At 35.0% G+C, this 27,694-nt stretch overlaps 1 protein-coding gene across 3 annotated transcripts in view; it reads right to left on the bottom strand.

Annotated features, from left to right (window-relative positions):
- Positions 1-1,270: 1,270 nt before the first annotated feature.
- Positions 1,271-27,694, bottom strand: part of Braf (B-Raf proto-oncogene, serine/threonine kinase) — a 177,600-nt gene continuing 151,176 nt past the window's right edge. For all 3 annotated transcript variants that reach the window (XM_026405387.2, XM_077795927.1, XM_026405385.2), the window contains 6 exons: positions 26,966-27,012; positions 26,054-26,172; positions 21,761-21,892; positions 13,079-13,213; positions 8,393-8,546; positions 1,271-1,366 (listed from right to left, as the gene is read on the bottom strand). In XM_026405387.2, the coding sequence (XP_026261172.1) occupies positions 1,344-1,366; positions 8,393-8,546; positions 13,079-13,213; positions 21,761-21,892; positions 26,054-26,172; positions 26,966-27,012 (610 nt within the window). In that variant the 3' untranslated portion in view covers positions 1,271-1,343. The remainder of the gene's footprint in view (positions 1,367-8,392; positions 8,547-13,078; positions 13,214-21,760; positions 21,893-26,053; positions 26,173-26,965; positions 27,013-27,694) is intronic.

Here is a 27,694-nt window from a genome sequence, read left to right as displayed (position 1 = left end):
AGATACCACCATTTTTATTTCAGGTTGCATATTCTAGGTAAAAGACTAGAAAGTGGATGTAGGATGTAGTGTTGGAATCAATTGGAAGAAACAATGAGATTATCAGCAAAGATGTTAGTGTGGATCCAGCAAGTACCATTAATTTAAAAATTATAAATATTTGTCATTATGCTAAGACTCCCCATATTTAGGTAGAGAAAAGGATAATGATCTTTCTTTAAAAGTTGTTTATGTAACAAAAATACAGTTTTCAGGCTATATAATTCTGGTGGGAACTATAATTTCACTCCAATTCAATTACAGCTGAAAATTATTTTCTTTTTAATAAAAATATAATAGAAGAAACTCAGAAATTAAAACCTGTACCTTACATTTAATTACATAAATTTCTCACATTCAAAACTGTTATTAAGCAGTTTTGCAGGCTTTTAATTAGATACTGTCCATGGCATTTTGGCCCTGGACAAAGTAGCCACATAAGTACTTAGTGACTGGAAGAGCTTAGAGGAAGATATAGACTGTATTTTCCTGAGAATTTGCTACATTGTGGAGGAAACAAGTCCCCAACTCTCATCTTCATTGCTGGACCCAATGAGAAAAGAAGGCGGTATGTGCCAGCACTGTCCAGCCTGCATGGTTAGGCAGAGCCCCAGGGAGCAAGGCAACCAGAGGCTAGAGACCTGGGAGGTCCGGAAGAAGATGCAGCATTCCCTTTTCCTCTGCTCCCAGACTCCTCCTTACCGCTCAACCTCCAATCAAATAAATAGAGCTTCACTGTGACAGAATTTGTCAAGGACTGAACATATACCACACAGGAAGGGGATGCTGCATTTTTGTTCCATTCCTCAGAAATTAACTGATGGTAGCCAGGGGAAAGAGCTCCACAACAAAATCCCAGAACAGGAAAGAGAACGATGCTTGGTGATTGAAACTGCCCCATCAGATGATCAGCCACAAACTGATCTGGTGGTTAGAAGGGCAAAGTTGACTGGCAGACCTTCCATAGCAAATCTCCCAAGCTGTAGCAGCAGTTTCTTTCCATCATGCCTGACCATCAAAAGGTCAGAATTCAGGGTCTCTCCTCTTTCTTCCTGGGAGTGGGCAGACGTGTGCACGTGGTATTTGTGGTGAAGAAGAAACACTGGCAGCAGAGAATTCTGGTTCCTAAAACATTCTTCCCTCTTTTGTTGGAAAGGAAACTCCATTCTGTTCCATACCAGCTTATGCATTGAAAATTTTATATCTTTAAAAAAAGGTTTGAGGAACAGAATTGTGTTTTGATGTTAACAAACTGTACGAACACAAGACTTAAATAAAGAGTAGATGCTGCCATGATGGTGTGACTACTTGAAGGCTGCAAATTCTCCTGTAAGGGAGGACAAGAGCTAATTTTAAAATAGTTATCTAAAAATAACCTCAAGGTAGTAAAACTTCATTTAAATCTCATCGAAAGGTGACCAGTTATATACTACAAACCTAGTATCATCATCACTAGTTTAAAACCCCAAATGGCTGAAATATATGAAAGAATCCAAATATGTATATATGATAGATAAGTATGGTTCAGCTATATCAATAAAATATCAAGTCTGCAGATAGTTTCACAGCTGGGTTTGATATGTTATGGTTTAGATCAAGCTAAAAATAGTTTCAAAACAAAATTTCAAAAGAAATTGGTTGCACAATTGCAATGTCAACTTGCATAATACTTCTCTAAATTATCAACTCATTTTCATCTATCATATTACATATATAATGAAAGTCACTATAATAAGGAAGAAGCAGAAATTATCCTTGTTTTTATAAAAATAATTTTTAGTTGTTGGGCTGAGCTGTGGCTCAGTGGCAGAGCCTAGCACATGTGAGGCACTGGGTTCAATCCTCAGCATCGCATACAAAAATAAGCAAATAAAATAAAGGCATGCTGTCCATCTACAACTACAAAAATTAAATTTTTTAAAAATTTGTTGATGGACCTTTATTTTATTTATTTGTATGTGGTGCTGAGAATCAAAACCAGTGCCTCACGCATGCTAGGCAAGCGTGCTACCACTGAGCCACAATCCAGCCTTTATCTTCATTTTGTACAAACCAATTGAAAGGTCTAATGATCTGTCCACATCACACATTTGACAGGAGAGGAAGTCCAGACCTCCCACTTTCTAGTTAATTTTACTTTTTCCAACTATAAAAAATTAAACCTAGGCACTTTTCACTGAACTTAATTCTCTGCATAAAGAATTCTTTAAATCATAAAGTCCCTTTGAGGTACTACATTTCTTCAAGCTTGACAAATTTGGAAGCTTCCTGGAATTATTAATATTTTTTGTACTGGGTATTGAATCAGGGCTCTTTACCACTAAACTAACATCACTAGTCTTTTTTAAAAGAAATTTCAGATTCTTTTAAAAAACTTTTCTTTTAGTTGTAGATGGGCATGACAAATTTATTTATTTATTTATTTTTATGTTATGCTGAGGATGAACCCAGAGCCTCACATATACTAGGTATGGGCTCTACCACTGAGGCACAATAACAGCCCTCCCTAGTCCTTTTTATTTTATTTTGGGTCTGAGTTGCCAAGACTGGCCTTGAGCTTGTGATCCTCCTGCTTCAGCCTCCCAAGTAGCTGGGATTACAGGTGTGTGCCACTGTGATAGTTTCATGGCATCATTTTTCATCTAACATTCTGTCTACATCTGATACTTGTAAACTCAAGGCCAGTTCTTGTTACTATATAATACTAAAGTTAATTTCTGGGAGTTGGTTAATAATTGACAATTATTAGAATTTAGTCTGCTATAACATCATTTTTTGCATAGCAGTGTCTGAGGAGGATCTAAGCAATCACTTATATGAATACACTATTAATCTAGGAAGAACCTATCCATTTTTTCGTGGTTGTTAGATTCTACTTGGTTGCCAGAGAATGTCAGCATGTCCCAATGCAGAGAATATTACCTAGTACCCTGGTAACTGGTTGAACCCTGGGATTTGTATGCTGATGATATTAGCAACTGTTTTGAGTGCCAGACATGCCAGATGCCTCAACTTAACATTTTATACACATTTACATCTGACGCTCATAATAATCCTATGAGGTAGACCCTATTATTGTCTTCATTTTATAGATGAGCAAGTTGAGGTTTAGAGTGATCAAGCAACTTATCCACCAAGATCACTCTGTGGAACAAGAGCTAATTTTAAAATAGTTATCTAAAATAACCTCAAGACAGTAAAACTTCATTTAAATCTCATTGAAAGGTGATTAGTTATATATTTCAAAACTAGCAACATCATCACTAGTTTAAAACCCCAAATGGATGAAGTGTATGAAAGAACCCAAATATGTATATATGATAGCTAAATATGGTGGAATGCTTGTGGAAGCTAACCTAGGTGCTGCCTCCAAAGCCCAGGTTCTCAACAATTAACAAGCCCCTGAACAATTTTTAATAATTAAAATTTGTATTCCCACACTGATTTCAACTAGTTATTGAACAGCAGATAGTCCTTACTTCTATTCAGGGATTCCTTTTATTAAACAATTAACCATGGTGTTGCAAAAATGAAGATGGGGAAGGGTAAAAGAATTATTACCTTAAAGTTAAAAGGATTAAGGAATTTGGCACTGATTAAAATGAAGAGCCGAATTACTAAGACCTTGGAGAGTGAAGGATTTAGAGCACAATCACAGGAAGCTATTATATTAACAGAAACTTGAAATACACAAACATACTCACCATCATTGCTCACTTTTGGGTACATTATGGTTTTAAGGTTATTTTTAGTATTTTAATCAATTTCTTTAAAATGACTTGCAATATTCATATGAGTAGTAACTGTATCCATCACGATTCAATGTGAAAATAAGATTTAGGTAATATTTTGTTGAGCACTGTCCTATTCCACAAACTTAAAATATTAGCCTTAAAAATAATGAACAAAACAACCCCCAAAGAATAACATCTTATCAACAAACTCCAAATCTCATGCGAGTAAAACAACACTAAAGATATCCTACCAAGTCTACTACTTCTAATCAAATGAAGTTTTTTCATAATCAGATTCTGGGTGAGTGGGTAGAGGAGACAAAAAGAACTTACAGTTTAGGAAGCAATAAAATAACTCTATGAATATCCATGCAATCACAAATAATTTTAAAGGAAAGATGGAAATAACAGGTGATGAATCTGCTTTTGAAAAATAAATCTACTCTAATTCCTTTTTGCATATCTGGGAATCTCTAGATTCCATCTCCTACTCAATTACTTGAATTCAGGGGCAACTTTGCTTGTGTGAAGTAATTTGAAGTGAAACATCTGCTACTTTTTGAAAATCTTGTTATATCAACTGAACTTATCAAAAAAATTAAAGACAAACAACATTTTCTTTCTCCTTCTTTCTGGTTGAGGATAACCTAAGCTTAATTTTCTATTTGATGAAAATAGGAACAGGGCAGATAATTACTTGGAAAGACTTTTAAGAAAACAAGACCTTGTGTTTTTAGATACCTCAAATAACATGATTTATTTGAAAGGTAAGGACTTTGTTAACTAATTTAAAAATATAAACAATTATTCTCTATTCTAGAATTGAATGTATTGCAATGGTCATTATACACACAATTTAACAAAGTTCCTTGAAGATAAAATATGCTATGAAAAATCTAAAAGGTTGTTCCTTATACAAATCAATCACTGCTTTAGATGTAGGAGACAACTGAAACCAGAGTAAACTTTTTGTGATGATCTTTCAGGCAGTTTCAAAAGGATAAGAAACATTCTGGCATAGATACCCTGGACTGCCTGAATTCATAGAGAAACAGCACAAGTGAGGTGATATACATGGTATAATGAAAAGTGCTATAGAAATGCTTAATACTTCAGTAATTCTCAATCAAAAAAGGATTATAACTGGTAGTATTAATTTCATAGAATTTTAAAAAGGCAGACTATATTCTTGAGAATGACTCATTTGAGAGAAAGGACATTTAAGCTAGTATGTTAAACAGCTACATTTTAGGATGATTTTAACTGGTTTATAATTTAAATGACTAATATTATAATACCTGAAAATAAACTAACCTGAATGAAGCATTTAATTAAATTCTGTGATCTTTTTTTTTTTTTTTTTTTGGTGGTGTTGGAGCTACTAGAGATAGAATTCAGGGGCACTTAACCACGGAGCCACATCCCCCGCCCTATTTTCTATTTTATTTAGAGATAGGGTCTCACTAAGTTGCTTAGAGCCTCACTAAGTTGCTGAGGCTGGCTTCAAACTCTTGATCCTCCTGTCTCAGCCTCCCAAACTGCCAGGATTATGGGCATGAGCCACTGTGCCTGGCAAATTCTATGGTCTTTAAACTACTTACCTCAAAACAAATCTTATTTCTTATCACTGACTCTTAAAAGTTTTAAAAGGTAAAGCAAATATTATAACAAGGTTGCCTTCTGAAGAAGGAAATCAATTTTACTGAAAAAATATCTGAGGGCAAGGCCTTAGCAAAGAAGTAATCAATCACAAGAAAACAAACATCCTGTTTCAATTACCTAATGAAAGAGTAGCTCTACATATGCTTAGAAAAAATTATGTTTTTCATTTTTTAAAAAAAATATTTATTATTTAGTATTAGTTGGACACAACACGTTTATTTTATTTATTTACTTTTATGGGGTGCTGAGGATTGAACCCAGGGCCTCGAGTGTGTTAGGTGAGTGCTCTACTGCTGAGCCACAACCTCAGCCCCTATGTTTTTCCTTTTTTGGAGACTGTATCTAAAACTCAGCATAAAACAAACAAATAACAACAAGCAGAAAGAGAAGCTGATTTAATTCTAAAGATTCATATTCTCTGATCTAAACATCTCACTTGCCATATTTCCGTGTTTTTCAGGTTCTTCTACTAATCTAGTGGGCCAAACTTGGAAGGGATATTAAATTACTATGCAACCTCTGGAGGGATGCTCCACTGTCTATGGGCATGAGTTCCTAAGCAGCTCAACAGGGCTTAGCAATGCTCACTGGCAAAAAAAAAAAAAAAGACAGAAATGAAAGAAGTCAAATGCAGATGGCGGGGATTGGGGTGGTGGGAGTGTTTTCTGGGCTGGATAGTGTTGGGCAGAAAGAAAGAAATCAATTTTACTGAAAAAATAAGTAAGGCAGGTATATTGGAAGATGATACAAAGAGTTCTATCAATAAAAAGATCCTTTAAATGCGCAAGGGCCTGGGTCGATCTCCAGCACTGAAAAACAAAAAACAAAAACACAAAACCCTCCTATCTTTATTTCAAAATTCCCAAAACTTTTTTGAGCACTCCAAGACTAAGTCAATTTTGTGAAAATTTTGTTAGCCAGGTGCCTGCTATTCTTTTTGTGAATACATACAACTTTACTAACTACTCCTCCTCCTATCTTTAGAGACACTGGAGGTTTTAGAAATCATTCACTTTGATGTTTTGCAACATGTTACATTCTTTTATCCCATAATTTTTTTTAAATATGAAAAAAATGTTCTTTTTTACTATCTTGAAAGGCACTAATCAATATATAAAGTCATAATGTCAATGCCTTTAATTCTTTTTTCTTCTTGGTACCAGGGATTGAACCCAGGGGGTGCTTAACCACTAAGCCACATCCCTAGCCCTTATTTTTCATTTTGAGAAAGGGTCTCACTAAGTCGCTTAGGGCCTTGCTAAATTGCTGAGATTGGCTTTGAACTTATGATTCTCCTGAGCCTCTGGGATTACAGGCTTGGCACAATGCCTATCTTAAGTTAAATGAGGGCCAAAAGGTATGTCACAGTTATTTTTCGTTGTTGATGGACATTTATTTTATTCATTTATTTATATGTGGTGCTGAGAATCAAACCCAGTGCCTTACACATGTGAGGCAAGCACTCTACTACTGAGCCACAACCCCAGCCGCCATAGTTATTAATGAGTGGTTTTCCTGAATGAAATCTAACTATGCAAGTAAAGTATTTCAGAAGTTTGTCTCTGGTATTTAAAAACTAAATTATAATTAAGTTACAATTTTCCCAGTTTTTTTTCTTTATTGACTTTGAAGAAGGATATGCAGATGTCTGTCTGCTGAAATAACTTTCAGTTGCTGGCTGTATTTAAAAATTAGCACAAATCTAAAATGAGTAAGTAAAGATGTAGTTAAGAGTCTAGCTTTTGTTCAGAGGACTATAAGTAGAGTTGGCAGTATCTTTGATAAGAACAACACTGCCTCCCTACTTTTTTATTCCTTTTGAATCACAGTAGAAGAGTACTGTATGAATGCCACATTATAGTCATTTTCTACACAAGAATATTTAAGTATTAGAAGAATTTCATATTGTGGAATGCAAAAAAGAGAGGAGCAAGCATTCATCAAGAGCAGAATCTTGCTGGACAAAGGATATAAAGGGGACAGAAATTTTATGAGACACAATGATAAAGTGATTGCTATAATATATATCACAAGAGATAAGTATATTCTAAAGTAGCAACTTAAAGAAGAAATCATTACGTGATTATGTGGCAACCAGAATTACCTAAAGTTCTTAGAAAATTCTGTGAAGTTATTTTTGGGAAAAGGAGATGAGAATAAGGGGGCAATGCATTTTTATTGTAAGGAAATTTGACTTCTATTCATGTAAGATACCCTTAATATATACAGAAAACTAATCTAAAAGGAATTCCAATTTATAACCCGTTCCCACTAAAATTTCAAAATTAAACCATTTTACTCATGTCAAACATGCCACTCCTCAGTAATATTGTTGGTCATTTACACCCACAATTTATTAAAAGAAATTTAGTCATTTGCTTTAAGGAGATAAACATCCAAATTTTCTACAAAGTAGTAAAAAGAAATAGTTATATAAAAAATATTAAGTAGAATAAGAACAGGATTATTCAATTCTAGTGACTTCCTAAATTAGATCTGCTTTGGTTTGCCCTATTTGACACAGGCTAACCTATTGACAACTTCCCCTCTGTGAATATGCATCTCCTCTGGCATCCCTAATGATGATTGACAGTTAATAACAAAAGCTGCATGAGAAAACTGAAGTTTAATAATTAGAATGACCAACGGAATAAAACAATTTCACAACAGGAAATCAAGCCTCTGGAAGAGGCACTGCCAGTTTTTAGTAATGTTTGTGTGTTTTTTACACACAAACACATGGTTAAATCCAATATTAGGGTATGGATTTTAGATTGGGAAAAAATTTTTACCTAGTGTTTAAACACGCAAGTGTTCTTTGGCTCATCTTAAAAAAGAAAAGAATATCCTGTTCAGTATAACATATAAGCAAACACATGTCCATTTATTTTCTTTTTGTTGCTACCCTCCTTTAATTTCTCACTCATTTAATCTGTTTCAGTGGACAGGAAACGCACCATATCCCCCTGCCTGGATGGGTGTTTTTGGAGAAGCACAAGCATAGAGACTAAAATCCTCTGTTTGGAAACCAGCCCGATTCAAGGAGGGTTCTGATGCACTGCGGTGAATTTTTGGCAATGAGCGGGCCAGCAGCTCAATAGAGGCGAGAATCTATGGAAAAAGAAAACAAACAAATAAAAAGAAAACAGAATGAAAACCTGGGTGGCATAAATCTTTAAAAGTCTCATCATACAAGAAAGCACCTGAAATTACATTGTTTTTAGTATTATAAATGTCTAGAAAAACAGAAGCTGGTATTTTTCCCTAAAAGCAATTAACAAAAAACAAAACAAACCACCCGATACTACAACTTTTATTTCTGTAAACTGAATGGAGAAAGTAACTCCATTAAGAGCTTTTCTTTATGTTTTAGATCATTTGCCAAACTTGGAACAGTAAATAATAAAAAAATTTAAAACCAATTATATTTGTTTGGCACAGACCACAAGTTCCTTTTGGAAAGAAGATAGAGTATAAATAAGTATAAGTAAGTACTACATGGCTAGCTCTAAACAGAACAGAGCAACTTATCCTTTAAAGAAACTCAGCAATGGGAAATGGTTCACACACATATAAATAAGACCCCATTGACCTAGACTGCTAGTGTTATGTCTCATAAATGAGAAGTGACAAATGAATGGTGAAGACAGGGAAAGTCTACAAATAAATAACAATATACAAAGCAGAGAAATTCACATATTTTAAGGAACAAAAGAAACATGATATAAAAGTATACAGCATGATAATGCATGTTCATAATCATGAGACGTGTACAAAGGGCTTGGCACAATGCCAGGCATAAAGTAAGTACTCAAAGAAATTTTAGCAGAAATTATCATTAATACTATTATTACTGTTCTGAACTATCAATATTATTTTTTAAGTCAAACTATAATCTTTATAGTGACTAGTAAAAGGAGGAAAAGAAATAAGCAATGTTATAAAAATTTTTGAATTCTAAAACAAGTAAATAAAATTTAAGCTGGGTACATTAGTGCATGCCTATAATTCCAGCTACTCAGGAGGATTTAAAGTTCAAAGCCAGACTCAGCAACTGTGAGACACAGTGACAAAATAAAAAAAATTAAAAAGGAGCTAGGGATATAGCTCAGTGGTAAATGTGCCTCTAGGCTCAATCACTAGTATCTAAGTGAATGAATTAATGAAAACAAACATAAAAAGTAAAAAGTATAAGGTTCTTTAAATCCCAATCTCCAGGGATAATCATATTTTCTTCTGGATCTTTCCTATACATAAATATATACATATAAAAACAGAGCCCATCTTCACCACCTTTTATACTACACTTTTTTCCTCATTGTTTTCTTTTTACCCTCATTAATATCCATGCCATCTATAAAGTTACCTTCATTTTTATGTCTTCAAATTTAATCTATTATAGTAAACTTTTTTTTATATACCCAAGTACTTATGGAAGTAGGTTTGGTAGCACAGGGTTTTAAGAGTATTTTAAATTTATGGATTCTACACCAAATACTTCCCACAAGCTGAACAATTTACTTTCTCACTACACAGTACCCACCCCCCAAAAAAAATTCTTAAAAGAATAATTCCTACCTCCCAACATTGTTCTCAGTGTTGGATATTCTTTGCCCTCTTTCTACTGACTTGTCTGTGTGTGTGTGTGTGTGTGTGTGTGTGTGTGTGTGTATGTTACTAGGGATGAAACTCAGGGGCACTCTACTACTTGTGATCCTCCTGCCTCAGCCTCTTGAGTTGCTGGGATTGCATGTGTGTCCCACCATGGCCAGATCTTTTGACTGTCTTACTTACTGATTTTGTAAAATGTTCACCTTTGTTATATATGCTACAATTAGTCAGGTGCAGTGGCATATACCTGTAATCCCAGTGGCTTGGAGGATTGCCTCAAGGCTAGCCTCAGCAATTTAGTGAGGCCATATCTCAAAGTGAAAAACAAAAACAAAAAAGGGCTGGGCATGTTGCTCCTGGGTTAAATCTATCAAAAATATATTTTTCTCTTTAAATTTTAATATTTTTTTTACTATTGTAGAAATTAAAAATATTTAATGCAGGCATATATACTATATTAAACTTTATAATTTCCGAACTTTGCCTCTGGTTTAGGAAATCCTTTCCTTCTTCAACACTGTAGAAATGATTTCATATTTTATAGTTGTTTTACATATAGATCTTTAGCCATTTAGGATTTATGTGGTGAAAAATTGTATGGTGTAGAAAGATAACCTCTGGGGCTGGGGATATAGCTCAGTTGGTAGAGTGCTTGCCTTGCATGCGCAAGGCCGTGGGTTCAATCCCCTAGCACCACAAAAAAAAAAAAAAAAAAAAAAGGAAAAGAAAAGAACCTCTAACAGCTGTGTGTGGCAGCACATGCCTGTAATCCTAGCTACTTGGGAAACTGAGGCAGGAGTATCACCAAGTTCATGGCCAGCCTCTGCAACCTGGGGAAACCCTGACTCAAAAAACAAACAAAAGAAATAACAGGGTTGAGGATGTTGATCAGTTATCTGTCAGCAATTATGATAACAGATTAACAGAATGCCCCGAGTTAATTCCCAGTAAAACATACACACACAGAAAAACAACAAACTAAACAAAAACAAACCTGTAATGAAAATTTAAATGTAATACTTAAAGGAGTAGCCTCCACTAATCTAGAAAATTCATATTCATATGCACATTTCAATTTTTGATACCACTAAATGAATGAAATGATATATTTAGAAGTATGAACAATTCTGTTCCTTTAAGTAAGAAATGTTAGCACCTGGGATGTGAAAAGAGATCATGGTATTGGCCCAGCTGCTGATGTTCAACAACACTGGTCTTTCATCCAGATGTTTTCTGAGTTAAAAACCAAGCCAAGCCAAGCCAAGCCAAGCCAAGCCAAGCCAAAGCAAAGCAAAGCAAAGCAAAGCAAAATATCCCAAAACTCTTTCTTAAAGTAACAGCAACGTAGGGTCATAGAACATAAAAACATTTATCTATCCATTAACCATTTAGCCTCCCCTTTCTTTTCTGGGGCAGCCCTTGACACTTGCTATAACCATCAATTCTACCTTCTTTAATTTTTTTTCTCTTTTAAACATTTATTTTTTAGTTGTAGTTGGATACAATACCTTTATTTTTATGTGGTGCTGAGGATCGAACCCAGGGCCTCGCACATGCTAAGCGAGCGCTCTACCGCTGAGCCACAACCCCAGCCCCTTCTTTAATTCTTTAGAAAAGAAAAATTTTGGGATAAAAAATGAAGGATGAGTGAATCTCATTTCTGTAATAGTGAATTATCTAAGTATTCTAGTTAGGACTGACATTCAAAGGCATAAGAACCACAAAGGAATGTCCCAGCAATTATGATAACAGATTAACTACGGAAGTCTATACTTCCCACTTTTATAAGTTGTTCAAAACATTACATAGCTCTTGACAAGTACTTCCCACTTTAAACAACTGATTTGTCATGGGGTATATTTAGACAGCGTTATCAGGAAATTCCCAAGCATAAGAAAATGCTGCATTTATATTATAATATCTGTTATAGTTAAATGCTTTAAGCTTGTTACCTTAGTTTCAGTTCTTTGTGATGTTTATTTCTTTTTTCCTTTCTTTTTTTAAAAAAATATTTTTTAGTTATAGTTGGACACAATACCTTTATTTCACTTATTTATTTTTATGTGGTACTGAGGATCGAACCCAGGGCCTTGTGCGTGCAAGGCAAGCGCTCTACCGCTGAGCCACAACCTCAGCCCCTTTTTTTCTTTCTTAATTTTTTGTGAGGTGGAGTCTAGACATGTTGCCCAGGCTGGCCTCAGACTCTAGGCTAAAGTGATCTCTTCTACCTCAGCCTCCCAAGTAAGCGACACCACATTGGCTCTTTGTGTGGTTTATTAAAGATTATTAACTTTAGCCTCACAACATGAAAAGATTAAAAAAAAGCAATGAAGAGTTATAAAGAATCATGAAAAGAAGACTGCATTCATTGCCTTTTCTTTGTGCGCCTGGTGGGCATGTCCCTTAAAAAGACCTCGTATAAAAGAGAAACTTGGAACCTCTTTACCATCAAGAAGAATAAGCATCAGTTCACAAAGTATGAGGTGTAGGCCTCTAAAAGGTCCTTGGGTCAAAACTATTTTCATAACAATATTAAGATATTATTTGCCTTTTTACTGTCATTTTACAAATCAAGTTTTCAGAGGCAACAATATAATGTAAGATACTGCAACATAATGCAAAAGCAAAAAATCCAGTTATTTTCTTTTTTAAAAGACATTTGAAAAAGAATGTAAAATGTAAATACCATTATTCTTTCAATAATGATTTTGGTTTGGAAAACAGTAATTATTACTTACATAAGCAAAAGTTCTTTGGGGTCTTTCATAATTTCTAAATGTATAAAAGAATCTGTGACCAAAAAGTTTGAGAAATGCTGGATAAATGCAAAGACCTTCTGAAAGTTTGTGTTGGGAGCCCAAACTTATGCTCAATTTTTACAAACCCATCTTCGTGTTTTTACCTGTCTGGAGGCTGCACATAATCACATGGAATCTAAACCTATGAAACAAACAGTATGCTCCATGGAGTGCTTGAAAATCTGCATCTGAATGTTAGGCTATTCTTTTAGTTAGCACAAAGTTTTTTCTTACTTGGGGAAAGAGTGGTCTTTCATCTCTTTTCTTTTTGAGGCACTCTGCCATTAATCTCTTCATGGCTTTTGGACAGTTACTCCGTACCTTACTGAGATCTGGGGATAGGTATCCTCGTCCCACCATGAAAATTATCTGGAGAAAAATAAAGGTAAATCACATATCTTTTATATAAGTTAAAATATATAAACAATGAAAAATCAATAAGCTCTACACTTAAGACATTTGTACTTTTCTAAATACATCTTATGCTTTGATAAAACCAACAATGCTAGTATATGGGTTCCTATATATCAGAGATTGTGGAATACCCATCCCCAAAGGGCTGCAATCTGAAATTTTCATGACCTGGGGCTGTTCAAAGGGCTCTTAACTCCTGTGCTGCTAGTTTCTCCTTATGTAGTCTATGTTCCCGCTGACAGTAACTGTTATGAAACACACACTTCTTTCCTTAAAAAAAAAATGGTTACTGAGCCAGGTGCAGCTGTGCACGCCTGTAATCCTAGTGGCTCAGGAGGCTGAGACAGAAGGGATTGTGAGTTCAAAGCCAGCTTCAGCAACTGCAAAGTGCTAAGCAATTCAGTGAGACCCTGTCTCTAAATAAAATACAAAATAGGGCTGGGGAATGTGACTCAGTGGTCAGGTGCCTCTGAGTTCAATCCCCAGTACTAAAACAACAATAAAAACAACAAAAGCAAAACAAAAAACAAAACAAAACAGGGTTATTGAGTACTTTTAATTGTTGGGTATTAGGCTAACTCCTTTGCATATGTGTAGCAAGAACCAAAAAGCTAACCTTTTTAGCAATCATTTGCCCTAGTGCTATGGAAACTCTAATGGGGCATTTGGTTATAGGACCTCAGAATCACAGCCTCTTCCATCCCAATAGAAATCTTTTAACCATGTTTATATGGCCTCAGCTCCTTCCCATGAGAAGAGAAGGTAAAGCCTTTCAGCTCTTTTGAGGGTAGATGAAAACAGATGTTAGGAGTCTTGGGAATCTGGGAAGAGAGAATCTGAAGAGAGGGAGTTTTGATCTTAGAAGGAACAGGTCCCAGAGGGCTGGAATAGATGCTAGGGTGGAGGAAACTAGTAAGAAAGCCCCCATTCTGGGCAGAGCTGATGGAATTTTAGATATATTCAAGGTTAATGTTTGGTGTCAAATGACCCTTGTTTATGAGTCTAAAGTAAAGTTTTAATTGCAATGTGATCTCTATGGTACAATTAAAAGGATGAAGCTTGGGAAGAGATATTGAGGGGACACAGATTTCTTCCATCTTGCCCTCTTCTGAATCCAGGATGTATAATCACTTTAATGGAGGAAAGAGACTCAGAATCCTAGCAGGAACTTGGAATAATATCTTGAAGCAACAGGTGACTACAAGCAACAACCAGGAAAAAGTAAAGCACTTAACAAGGGGGTCTTCAAAGTTGAGAAACAGTCTGGACTGCCTACATTCACAGAGGACAGCAGTTCAGATATGCTGACTTGGCTATCAATGGAAAAGGTAGCCCTGAAAGGCCAAAAAAACTTTGGTACACTTGAATTATAGATGTCATCTAATTTAACACTCAAAATAATTCTAACAAGGTAGGTATTAACCCTATTTTACAAATTAGGAACCCAAAGCTCAAACAAATCTAAGAACTTGTCCAAGATAATTCAGCTATATAAGAATTTGGAGCTGGGCATGGCCCACAAACTCAAGATCAGTCTGGGCAATTTAGCAAGACCTTGTCTCAAAAATAAAAAGGGTTAGGGATGTAGCCCAATAGTAAAGTGCCCTTGGGTTCAATCTCCAGCACCAAACAAACAAACAAACAAACTGGATAAGACCATCCTAACAGAAATCTTTTAACCATGTTTTATATGGCCTCAGCTCCTTCCCAGGTTCCTGTAAAATTCCGGTGAATTGAAGGCCTAACTAAAATTGAATCTTGCTCATCATACCTTTCCTTTCACACCAAGAAATGATAATGCCCTCCTTTCTACCAATATCTGTTATGACTATTTACTGCATCAGATGGTTATTAATCTTCTTGTGATTATGTAAATTCCCCAACGAAACTATAGGTCCTTATAGGCAGGGATTGTGTCTCATATATATATGCACATCTTCTTCTGTATTTGTATTTATTTATTTATTTGGCAATGAGTATTGAACGCTGGGGTGCTTTATCACTAAGCTACATCCCTAGTCTTGTTTATTTTTTATTTTTGAGACAGGTCTTGTGAAGTTGTTGAGGGTCTAGCTAAATTGCTGAGGCTGTCCTCAAGCTAGTGATCCTGCTGCCTAAGGGTTACACTTTTACCTGAGCTGAGCTGCTGGGGTTACAGGCATGTGCCACTATGCCCCACTCTCTTCTTTTTAAAAATCTATACTACCTCAGCCTCTAACATTTAACACAATCTTCTGGACACAACAGGTTTTGAAAGTGCAAGTTAACAACTCCTTAAGGTGAATGACAAATTTGTGCTAACTGATTAGCCATGTCATAATTTGTAGTCTTCAAACTAGGGTAAAGATCTCTGGGGCTACATTAAGATTCTACCAGAATTAAACACACATGGTAGTTTTAAGGGAATTAATTTCTACCTCATCAACTTACTTATGTCCCTTTCAAATAACTGACTTGCCCAAGAACTATTCATTCAGGTAAAAGTGTAAATCTTATCCTCTTTCCCCTTTCTCCTCTGTTATAACTGTCCTTCTACTTTACAAAAAGGCTTACTTTTTACCCATATGGAATCTAACTATATATATAGTACGCGTTTTCCAGATTGTGAAAACTATCGAGGAATGAAAGGGATATTTAAAAAAATTATTATCTAACTTAGCTCTAATGAGTAAATAATAATCCCCTTTTGCACCAAAGTTGGTTTCCAATTCTTTGTTTCCAACAAAACTGTCAAGTGATCATTAAAACAGTTTTTAAGTTGTTACTATATAATATCTGGGTGTGGTGGTGTAATCCCAGGGGCTCAGGAGACTGAGGTAGGAGGACTGCAAGTTCAAAGCCAGCCTTAGCAACTTGGCAAGGCACTAAACAATTCAGTGAGACTATGTCTCTAATAAAAACATGAAAAAGGGCTGGGGATGTGGCTCAGTGGTTAAGTACTACTGGGTTCAATCCCCAGTACCCTCCAACCCCCAAAAAATTACTATATAATTTTTGGCATAATCTAGGAATGAATTCAAGTAATTGAGTGATATGGTGTACTCAGAGAGAGAGGACTGGTCTTTGTGCTTTGCTCCTGGGAAGTAATCACTAAGCCCAGGGGGATGTCTTGTCCTGTTTCTCTGGGGACTCTGGGCCATGTCAGATGTCTATGCTAACAATGTGACTTACAGAGGGGTCTTTGGATCATTTAGTATCAGCATGACCCTTGAAGGAGCTGGAAACTGAGGTCAACTACACAAGAGTCAGCTACACACCTATAAAACCAAGTCCTAATAAAACCTCTAGACTCCAAGGCCCAGGAAGTTTCCCTGGTTGGCAATATACAATGTGTATTGTCATATACCACTACCAGGAAATTTAGTACTGTCCACAACTCCATGGGAAGAAGATAACTGGAAGTTTCACTTGAGACATGTTTTTGGACTCTGTTCCATGTATCTTTTCCCTTCTGATTTTAATCTGCATTCCTTCACTGGAATAAACTGTAACTGTGAATACAACAGACTTCAGAGAATTTTCAGTGAGTCCTTTTGGTCTTGGGGACTATGAAACTCTGCATATGGCTATATAAAACTCCTACCTTTCCTATCTTAATAAGATTTCTCAATATTTACTTCTTTAAAAATACAATAAGGAAAAAAGATCAATATTAAGCCTTGGCTCATCTACCAAAAAATCGTATTTACCTACAGATATATAAATCAACTGAAGGATAAACAAAAGCCCAGTGTTACTTATTAAGATAGACATTTCAATAAAATTTTATATTGTCTCTTCTCTATTAATCAAAACTTACATTATTTTTATCAGTTACATATTAAAAATTGAAACAACGGCATGATTCAGAATTTTTAAGAAATCAACAACCCAAAACAGAAAAAATTTTAAACATTCTAAGTTTAAACTTATAGCCATATTTTTATTGTAAATATGTAACTTGAATAATCACTAAAAAGCTTTAAAGCATAGAAATGTGTTACATTAGGACAGAATTATGTGGAGAGTGAAACAGAATACTACAAATAGTTTGGGGGAAAAAAAGGAATCATGTCCTACCTCAAAAATTAACATAGAGCTATCATATTTTTTAAAATAAGTGATAATATATCAAATTATTATGGTTTTTAGATTTTACTAGATATTTTTATTTTTTGGGGGTGCTGGGGATCAAATCCAGGGCCTCAGCATGCTGGGCAAGTGTTCTACCACTGATACATTCTACCCTAGATACATTTTTAAAAGCATTGTATATAGGTATGGTGGCTCATGCCTGTAATCCTAGCAACTCAGGATGTTGAGATAGAAGAATCACAAATTTGAGGCCAGCTTCAGCAATTTGGTGAGGTCCTAAGCAACTTAGTGAGACCCTGTCGAAAATTAAAAAAGAAAAAAAGGGCTGGGGATGTAGCTCAGTGGTAAAGTGTCCCTGGGTTTAATCCCCAGTACAACAACAAAACAAAAAACTTTAAAAAGAGGGAGTTAGGGGCTGGGGATGTGGCTCAAGCGGTAGCGCGCTCGCCTGGCATGCGGCGGCCTGGGTTCGATCCTCAGCACCACATACCAACAAAGATGTTGTGTCCGCCGAGAACTAAAAAATAAATATTAAAAATTCTCACTCTCTCTTTAAAAAAAAATAAATAAAATAAAAAGAGGGAGTTAGTTATACCAGCCTTATTTTAAATGTTAACTGAATGGAAAATTATATTCTTAGCAATTACTCAAGCTTAAGGTAAAACTTCTTAGATGCTAATTTATTTATTTATTTATTTTTTGGTGCTGAGGATTGAACCCAGGGCCTTGGGCTTGAGAGACAAGCACTCTTCCAACTGAGTTATACCCCCAGCCCTTTAGATGCTAATTTAAAAACATTCACAGAGATGCAAAATTTTTCAAAAACCTGACTTTCAGAAAGAATGTGAGAAAGAAATCAAAGACAACTCTTACATTTTTACATGCCTCACTGTTTTAGTTTCTGTGGAGTACAGGGCAGGTGACCTTTGCTGCTGGGGTTGGAGAGCTCAGTGATGATGAAACAGCAGGAAAGCGAAAGGACAAGTCTTTTCCGGGACATAATTTGAGAAAATTCGTGGGGTACACATGCACAAAATCTATACATTAGCTTGAAATCTGGGACTGGTTCTTATTTGGAATACACATTCAGTACTCTGACACCCTCCCCTTCATCCCCTCATTTTCAACATCACCCCATATATTGCCTCAATAGAACTCTACATTCCATTGGTAGCTCAGACTGTGCTTTATTCATCTTTGAATGTCTCTATATTCCACAGTGCTTTATATGTAGTAGATGTTAAAAAACCTTTTCTGTTAAAATAATTTGTGTATTAATTAAGATACTGGAACTTATCATTTCCTGTTTCTTGAGAGCCTATGCTTAGAACCCAGGCAATTTGCTGTGAGAAAGAACAAGCAGCCTGAAGAAGTCCTATGGAAAGGACTATGGAAAGTCCTATGTGAAGAATTGGGTTCCCTAGTCCATGGCCTTGACTGAGTTCCCAGCTGACAGCTACTGCCAACTTGTCAGGTATGTGAATGAGCCAATTTGGAAGCAGATCTTCTTAACATCCAGTCACATTGATTGTTCTAGCCGATACCACGTTAAACAGATAAATCTTCCTTACTGGGAGCAGCCTGATTGTAGATTCATTTGAGACACTACATTCTGGATGGTTTGTTATACACCAATAACTGGAATATACTTAAAATAACTGACATATGTTATCTATTATTTTCTTCTAAAAATACACAATATTTCTGTTCCAAGATAAGAAAGCCATGAGGATACAGTCAATATTCTTAGCTTAGATAAGCCCATTATTATTAATCCCCATTTAGTAGAGGATTAAAGAGGGAAAAAGAGGGAGATTAGAGAGGAAAATGAAATGATAGAATAAAACAAATGAGAGAAAAAGTGATTTCTCAGAATCAGCACTGAGAAAAGTAAAGGAGAAATGGTATACTACTTTGCAAAGTAACAGAAATGGTCATCTCTCAGAGAGCTAAAAGACTTACTTTCGTAAATAATCTGATTTTTAGATCTGATTTTCATAACTGGAAAAAAAAAGACACATTGAGAGGTAAGATGACCAGGTAACACAGGTATTGAGGCCATGCCTGCCAATGTATCACACTGCTTTACCCCAGCTCTGCTCTCAGTTTAAAGAAACAACCTGCCACCTCAGACTATGGGGTGAAAGTGTAGAGGAATGGTACCTACACTGCATAGTAAAGAAACAGTTGTTCCATCTCCTATGAAAAAGAAAGAATATTATTCCTGGATTCTCAAACAGAAGTCTAATCTGAGAGCCATGGAACTCAAGAGAAAGTGAAAGAAAATTCAAATCAAGAAGATGAATGGAGCAATCTGGGGTTACTTCACTGAGAATGACCAGAATTATTCTTTCAAAATGGGGAGTTCCATGGAAAGTACCATTTGAAGAAAATAGGCTACAGGATAATGAAGTAGAATGGGGGTAGTGGGAAGAGTATGTCATTCTTTTACCTCTACTTCCTCTAGCAAATACTTAACTTGGTTTCTGGCTGGCAAATTCCAGGGGCTCTAACTATAGTACTAGAAAGAATTAACTAGTAAAGGCCTTACCCTTCTGCTGGTCACTCACTCACTTCTCTCATGGAGAGTAAGCCCTTGCCACATCATTTATTATACTCCCATGGAGGACAAAGCACCTAAAATGCCAAGAAGTGGATGAGTGCAGAACTCTGGGATGCTTTTATCCATATTTTGGAGATAGTAATATTTGTTTCCATATTATAATTATATTAAAATAAACTGACAGATCTTAAGTTCACAAATTTTTATTAATTTGTAGTCTATATGATCAATCAGCTAAAACTAAACTAAAAATCCTTAGTAACTCCTTTGGAATAATAATACCCATAGGAAAAGTGAACATGGCACAGAGTGTTATGCTGTTGTATGCTTGAATTACATTTGTAAAAGACAGAGCACATGATGCTTCCAAATTTTGCTAATCAGACTGCCATCATCCAATCAATCATCTCAATGATCTATATCTGTCATAAGTACAGTTAAGTATAGTGTTTCAATTGTGTTCTTTAGCTAGTATTTTGCATCCCCCCCCATCTAAGTTTCATGCAGGCTTGACATAAGATCATCAAAACAGAAGTTCTATACTGTTTAACACTCAAAACTAAGACTCAACATTCTAAAGCTAATGAAATGATTAGAAAGACAAAACAGCAATTACAAATTCAGCTTTATGATGAACTGGATAGAAATGCAATCACTTTTTTAAATGCTCAAAGCAAGAATCAAGACCCCCACTGGCTACAGAAGATATAGTGATTCAATAGGAAGGCCTAAAGTTCAGGGTAAGTTGGATTACTTCCATGTTACCACATGATAGTTAAATGAAAAAGCTACCACCAAAAAGAGGGTTGAGCTACTGACCAAAATAAATATATCACTTTTACATATAAAATCTATCATTTCATTAGGTTGGGAAGTCATGATAAAATATGTAAAAAGTTTATACTTTTTTGTTTTCATTCTCTGGTTGGGGATTCTCAACATTGGTATGAGTCAGAATCACCTGGGAAGCATAAAAACGGGTACTTGAACCATCCACCAAGCTCTCAGAATCTGCTCTGGTGTCTCCACTTATAAGCAATTTCTCAGGTAATTCTGATGCAAACCATAGCAAAAAGTCTAAATATTTTCAAATTACAGTTTACATTGTCAACTCTTATTTTCTAATATATTAACAGTGAATGCTGGAATCTCTGTCTCCTTACACATACTATTTAAATGCTAAGGTATCCAAGACAGTTTCAGTAAAGACAATTCACTTTTCTTGCTTAGTTTTAAAAGCCTACATGAATTTATTGTGAAAAGACAGAAAATGCAAAGAGCTACATGAACCTGTGTTGGTACTTTTCAGAAGGTAAGGGATAGAGAACAGTAACTTAGGAAGTAAAAAAAAAAAAAAAAAAAAAAAAAAAAAAAAATCCCCTCTTACTAGACTTCTCATTATAGAAAACTCAAAGCATGATTTAACATTGCTTCCATGATTTTAAAAATTAAAAAAAAATCTTAATTTAAAAAAAATTCAATACAAAGACATTCATGGCCAAGTACCTACTCCGATGGCACAATCCTCAAAGAGTAAAAGGCTTAACACCTAAGTATTATAGCTGCAGAGCTCATTCTTCTACTTGAGCTCTGGTTAAGAAACATTAAGTATTATCTACTGTTGTGTCTCTAGTTTTCAGTTACAAAATCAGGAATTTCACTCCACTGTACCAGCATTTCAGAGAAAAAGTCTTAGTACATGCTGCTATTATGCCAAAAGTGCACAGAAGATTTCTAAAACTGGTCACCAAGATCAAGAGAGCTATCCTTCAGGCTTACCCAGAACTCAATACTTCCTTTCTATAGCTAACCTGAGCTTTTACACAAAAAATAAAATAAATCCCCAAGAGATGGTAAATATTTACCTGGTCCCTGTTGTTGATGTTTGAATAAGGTAACTGTCCAGTCATCAATTCATACAGAACAATCCCAAATGCATATACATCTGACTGAAAGCTGTACGGATTTTTATCTTGCATTCTGATTACTTCTGGTGCCTGTTAGAACATAAGAAGAAAAATATTGTAGTTTATTCTTCACTTCAAGTGAATAAAGACTGAAATAAAAACTGTAATTGCCAGAGCAGTGTTTTATCATAAAAAAAACTCATCTCTTATTAATAGTCAAACAACTGAAACCAATTAAGAAAGAGGAAGAAAAAAAAAAAAACTCCTGCTCTATAGATTCTGAAAGAAGCAGTTCTAGGTAAGATTCTATAATGCATTACTAAGACTAATTTTATCAGCTAATTTTCTTTCTGAACAAAATACCATCACTGCCATTTGACTTCTTCCTAAGACTTACCCTATCAGAATCAGTTTCCACTTCTCATTCCTGATTGAGCAAAAAAACAATAACAACAACAACAACAACAAACTAGATCTGTAGCTATAAGATGCTACAGTAATTGTCTCAGAACTTAAGTTTTTCCATTGGTACAAAAGGTTTTCCTCATCTCAGGGCACCTTAGAAAATAATGGTAGAATTTAAAGGCCGATAAACTCGAATTCCCTGTTAAGCCATGGAATAAACACGTAGTATAAACATGTCACGGAAACTTTATTAACAAAAGCTATAGACAGCAGGTAATTTAGGGAAAAAATGGTATAAAAAATCTTTTGGCTGCTGGTCCTTGGCAAAGTAATAGAACAAATCACTATCTACCACATTTTTACATATTTCAGTCATTGTATTGCACAACTATATTTCTAATTTACATGAAATACAATGATTGACTGGTTAACAAAAATTAGCTTAAAAGATTTCTTCCTTCGAAAAGTATCTCCTGTTTTGTTTCATTTGGAAAGAATTAAGAAGTTGCAAGAATATTAATGAAAACATCAATTTGAAAGTAAAAGCTGTACTAACTGCAAAAATGGCTAGAAAAGGTTCCTGGTGTGGGAAGGCAGGTATCTCACAACTAGAGGCAGTGGTTTTTAACTACAGCTGCAAGTCAGACCATTTGTGGAGATTTTAAACCTCACAATGGCCAGACTACACTCAATCTCAGTAATTTAACATCTGAACCTGGGGTGGGTCCCAAATGTTATTGATCATTAAAGCTCTTCAGGTGATTCTAATGTCTAACCCAAATTGAGAACACTGATGAAAGATCTGTGGAAGAACCTAAAGGGAGTCAAAAGATGGGGTTGGAAGAGAAGTTTGCTACTACTTGCTTTTGTTATACATTCTGATGATAGTTGCTTTTAAGTAATATAGTACAAAATAAACCACTTACAACTTTGATGAAATGAACAAACCAAAATACCAAGAAGCCGGTTATGATAAAAGACATAATATTCAAAGCCTAAACTAATTTTTGTGAGGGACAGAGTAAAAACCAGTTGAAGAACTATCTTTTCATACGTGTGTGTGTGTGTGTGTGTGTTGCTGGGCATTGAATCCAGGGCCTTGTGCATTCGAGGCAAGCACTCTACCAACTGAGCTATATCCTTAGCCCAGAAGACGTCTTTTCAAAAATTAGTTTTATTTCACTGTTGTTGGTGGATGGCTTGATGAAAAGTTGTATGTGAGCTATTTACAAGAAATGCAGGGCTGGGGATGTGGCTCAAGCGGTAGTGTGCTCGCCTGGCATGCGTGCGGCCTGGGTTCGATCCTCAGCACCACATACAAACAAAGATGTTGTGTCCGCCGAAAACTAAAAAAAAAAAAAAAAAAAAAAAAAAAATTAAAAAAAAAGAAGAAAAAAAAAAGAAATGCATAACTGATCTTCAGTTTAGTAGTTTAACTTGTAAAAATTTTTCACAAAGGTTTCTCTTTCAAGATATACATAGAAGAAAGTTAAGACAAATATAATTAGTTCAGAGGACCACATAACGTTAGTTCTGATCAAACTCTGTGGTTATTCTGTATTTGCTTCTGAAGGCAGTATCAACCCAGAAAGATTTATTTAACAAAGAAGTACATTATTGGCTATTCTCTTACCTTAAAATTTAGCATAAAGGATGAATTTATCTATCCAGGTATCAACAGAAGTAATTAGAAGAAAATATAAACTTTCTGTGTAATAATACACTAACTGAAAAATCTTAAAATTTTTCAGAGTAAGAACAAACCTGGAGACTTGATTGGGCTCAATTCTCCCACACTAGTTAAAATAAACATACCTTTAAAAATTGTGCATGGTTTGTTTTTTAGGTTCTGCAATTTCAGCACTTAAAAATCCGTTTCTGCCTATCATCTTAGGATATATTGCCATTTTTGTTATAGGCATATACTTTAAAGGGTCCTGAAATCCAATTATAATCATAATCCAAATATAATTATTAATTAGCCTCATATTTCTAATTATTAATTAAAACCATTAAACATATATTAAATAATTTTTTAAAAACTTAGCTAACTACAATTACTGAATTTTAGAAAGGGCCTCAGAAATTCACTAGTCCAGCTCAACACTGTAGATGGAGAGAATAAGAGGAGGTTAAAAAAACCTGCAAGTTAATGGCCAGAGTACTACTAGAATACAGATCTCCTGACTCTAATATTGAAGTCCAATGTCTTCTCTTCCACCTTGCCACTTGCCCCAATTGCATGTACTGTCATAAGAAATCAGCTCAATTTAACCCTATGCCTATCTTGATAAACTTGGAATCTTACCCTGGAATTCCCTTCTTGGGCACTGCTACATATAGTTTGAGGAATTTTGGCAAATACAGCTTCAGAAGCCCTCACAACTTTTCTGTTTCTGGCAGAGTGTCCCAGAAGTTTTAATGCATATTAAATTATTTAAAGCTCAAAATTACACTAAGACTTCTGGGATACCTGTATTTAGCTTAGAGCTGCAGTTTTCAAACTTGCTGGTCCTAGGACTTGTTTTCATTCTTAAAAATTATTAAAGACCCTAAAGAGTTTTTGTTTATGTGGATTGTATCTGTGGCTTATTTATCATATTAAAACTTAACAAAGAAACTTAAAATATTGACTAATTCATTTAAATACTAAAAATAATAACCACTAATGACAACACAGAACACCCATTTTTAATGAAAATATTTTAAAATAAAGGTTAGTGAGAATAGTACTGTGATTCTCTTTGACATCTGGCTTAATAGCAACCAGGTGGATTCTATTTGCTTCTTTATTCAATCATTCTCTCCTTTTGTTCTTGCAGCTCTGGGGATCTAAACCAGCATATACTGGGTGGCACTCTACAATCAAATGACACCCCTTGCCCTTGCTTCTCATTTCAATATGTTGCTATGTGTTGTTTTGATCAGAGGATAAGAAGAAAATCTGGTCTCACAAAGGGATTATTGTGGTTCCTCCCAATGAAAGTTCTTAGGGATCCTTTTGAGAACTGCTGATTTATATAGCATGATTCCTATACATTTTGGGGGGCACTGGGGATTGAACCCACTCTTGGCTACATTCACAGCCCTTTATAATTTTTCAATCTTGAGACAGTTTCCCTAAGTTGCTTGGAGCCTTGCTAAATTGCTGAGGCTTGCCTTGAACTTTCAATCCTCCTGTCTCAGTCTCCTGAGTAGCTGAGATTAACTGTCTGCTGCAATAACTGCACAGAAGTTTTGTTCCCTTCTTTTAGAACTTCTCTTTCTTCTTTTCAACAAAGCAAAAATAAGAATAAAGAAAGAGAAAATAAATTATGCAAGGAAGCATAAGGCTAATACTTAAAAATTCCCCAATTTTTTTCTCTTGCCTTTCCTCTCCCAGCTGCCCCATAATCATATTGTTCTTTCCAGTCTGAAGGAAGTAACTTTTTCCAGTTTAGGCTCAAGTAAGATTGTAAAATAGCCTCCTTGTTAAAAGGAAGAGTTTTCTTAGCAAAACCACAATAATGGCTGTAGAACCCACCTGCCTTAAATTGCAACCTATTTTTTTTTTTAAACAGTGCACATAGGACATTTTGAACACAAAATATTTTAAAACGGACAATTCTGAATAAACTTTAAACATTGTTTATAAAATATATTTTTGTTTAAAATATAGTGAAACTGACTTTGTACATTCTTTTTAAAGATAAAAAAGTTAAAATTATTTACATAAAACATTGATTTTTTCCAAATACTGGGAACTATGAAACTACGATAGTTGAAACCTGCAATGACTTTCTAGTTATTCAGCAGCATCTCAGGTTCCAAAAATGTAATCCATGGAGAAATAGCCTCAATTCTTACCATCCACAAAATGGATCCAGACAACTGTTCAAACTGATGGGACCCACTCCATCGAGATTTCACTGTGGCTAGACCGAAATCACCTATTTTTACCGTGAGGTCTTCATGAAGAAATATATCTGAGGTGTAGTAAGTAAAGGAAAACAATAGATCTCAATTCTCCTATTAGAGCAAACATTATGAAAATTTTAGGTAAGAGATCTAGTTTCTATACTTCTGTGATATGATAGTCTTTAATAAAGTACAGTACTTCATATTTCCTAAAGTTGATTAAAAAGGTTTTAAACAATAATTAGTTGTATTTAACCTAAGTAACCTATTTTTAAAATTTTTGGGGTTTAAAATGTACAAGGATGAGGTGATGCTTTCTTAAAGCCTTCGGGAGCTCTAGAAACTTTCCCATTTGATTTTGATCATGTAGGCCCAGATATACTTTAGCACTTCTGGGGAATCTATAAAGGCTCTTTACTGGAATAAAGATGCCAGCAGGCAGGGTCTGAGACTGGGCTTACGGAAAAAGAATTTTTTTTCTCATCTCACTGCTATGTAATTTAGAGCCTTCCATTAGATCTCAACTACTCCTGAACAAGGGCAGAGGGGTAAAAAAAAAACTAGTACATAGCTATAAACTTATCTGTTTTATAGTGTGGATAGAATGTAAGCAAGCAATAAAAAAAGTACTACTATTATGAAGACTTTAGATAGATTTTCTTATAGTGCTCAATCATTCAGAAACCAAAAGCAGGCTATTATATCCTTCTCTACTATACTCTCATGCAAGCTGATTTATTAATATTCTTTACAGTATACTGAATTTAGCATGAAAACTGTTTTTACATAATGTGAAGACAAAATGCAGAAGAAAAAGTCAGGATGTTTTCAAACTTCGCGGACAAATTTCAGGAAGGATACTATTACTCTTGAGGTCTCTGTGGATGATTGACTTGGCGTGTAAGTAACTGAAAAACAAAACATCATTTAAACCTGAGTAAGGCTAAAGGACTCTGGCCTCAGAATCTACAGAACATACTTAGGGGTATAAATATTTATTTAGAATCACGATACAATTAAAATCTGTACATTGTGATAACTTCTTTATACATAAATTAGTTGACTATAAATGAATTTAGGATTTTAGAAACATATCACTATTATTTACAGACCAAATCTTGTTTATATTTAAAGACTTCACTTTATCTTTTACTAGTTACAAATACAAACCTTTCAACCCTGTGAAGCCTATTTATTAATTTCCTATAAATACACTTTGACATTCAATGCTTCCCACCTGTACCCATCTCTCCAAATCAGCTTTCTTTTATCACATATTTAAACTTGTCCTTTAAGATGGAACACAAATTCTAACTCCAAAGTGAAGCTTTCCTATGATTAATCCAACTGAAAGTGATCTTTCATTGTTCAATTTATTTAGTAATTATTTTAATAGCTGGATTTATTTATTTTTTTAATGTGCCTGTTTGCTTTCTATTTAGAATGTAAACTCCACCATAATGTAAAAGTTTGGTAAATTACAACTATTTTTAAAGGTGGTATGATATATTCTTAAAGGACCTTACTGAAACTATATGAAAGTTGGGTGTGGTGGTTCATGCCTGTATTCCAGTGAATGGACCTTACTGA

Source organism: Urocitellus parryii, chromosome 3, assembly GCF_045843805.1.
Source record: "Urocitellus parryii isolate mUroPar1 chromosome 3, mUroPar1.hap1, whole genome shotgun sequence".
In the NCBI taxonomy this organism is placed as follows: Eukaryota; Metazoa; Chordata; class Mammalia; order Rodentia; family Sciuridae; genus Urocitellus; species Urocitellus parryii.
This window is presented reverse-complemented; position numbering and strand designations above follow the sequence as displayed.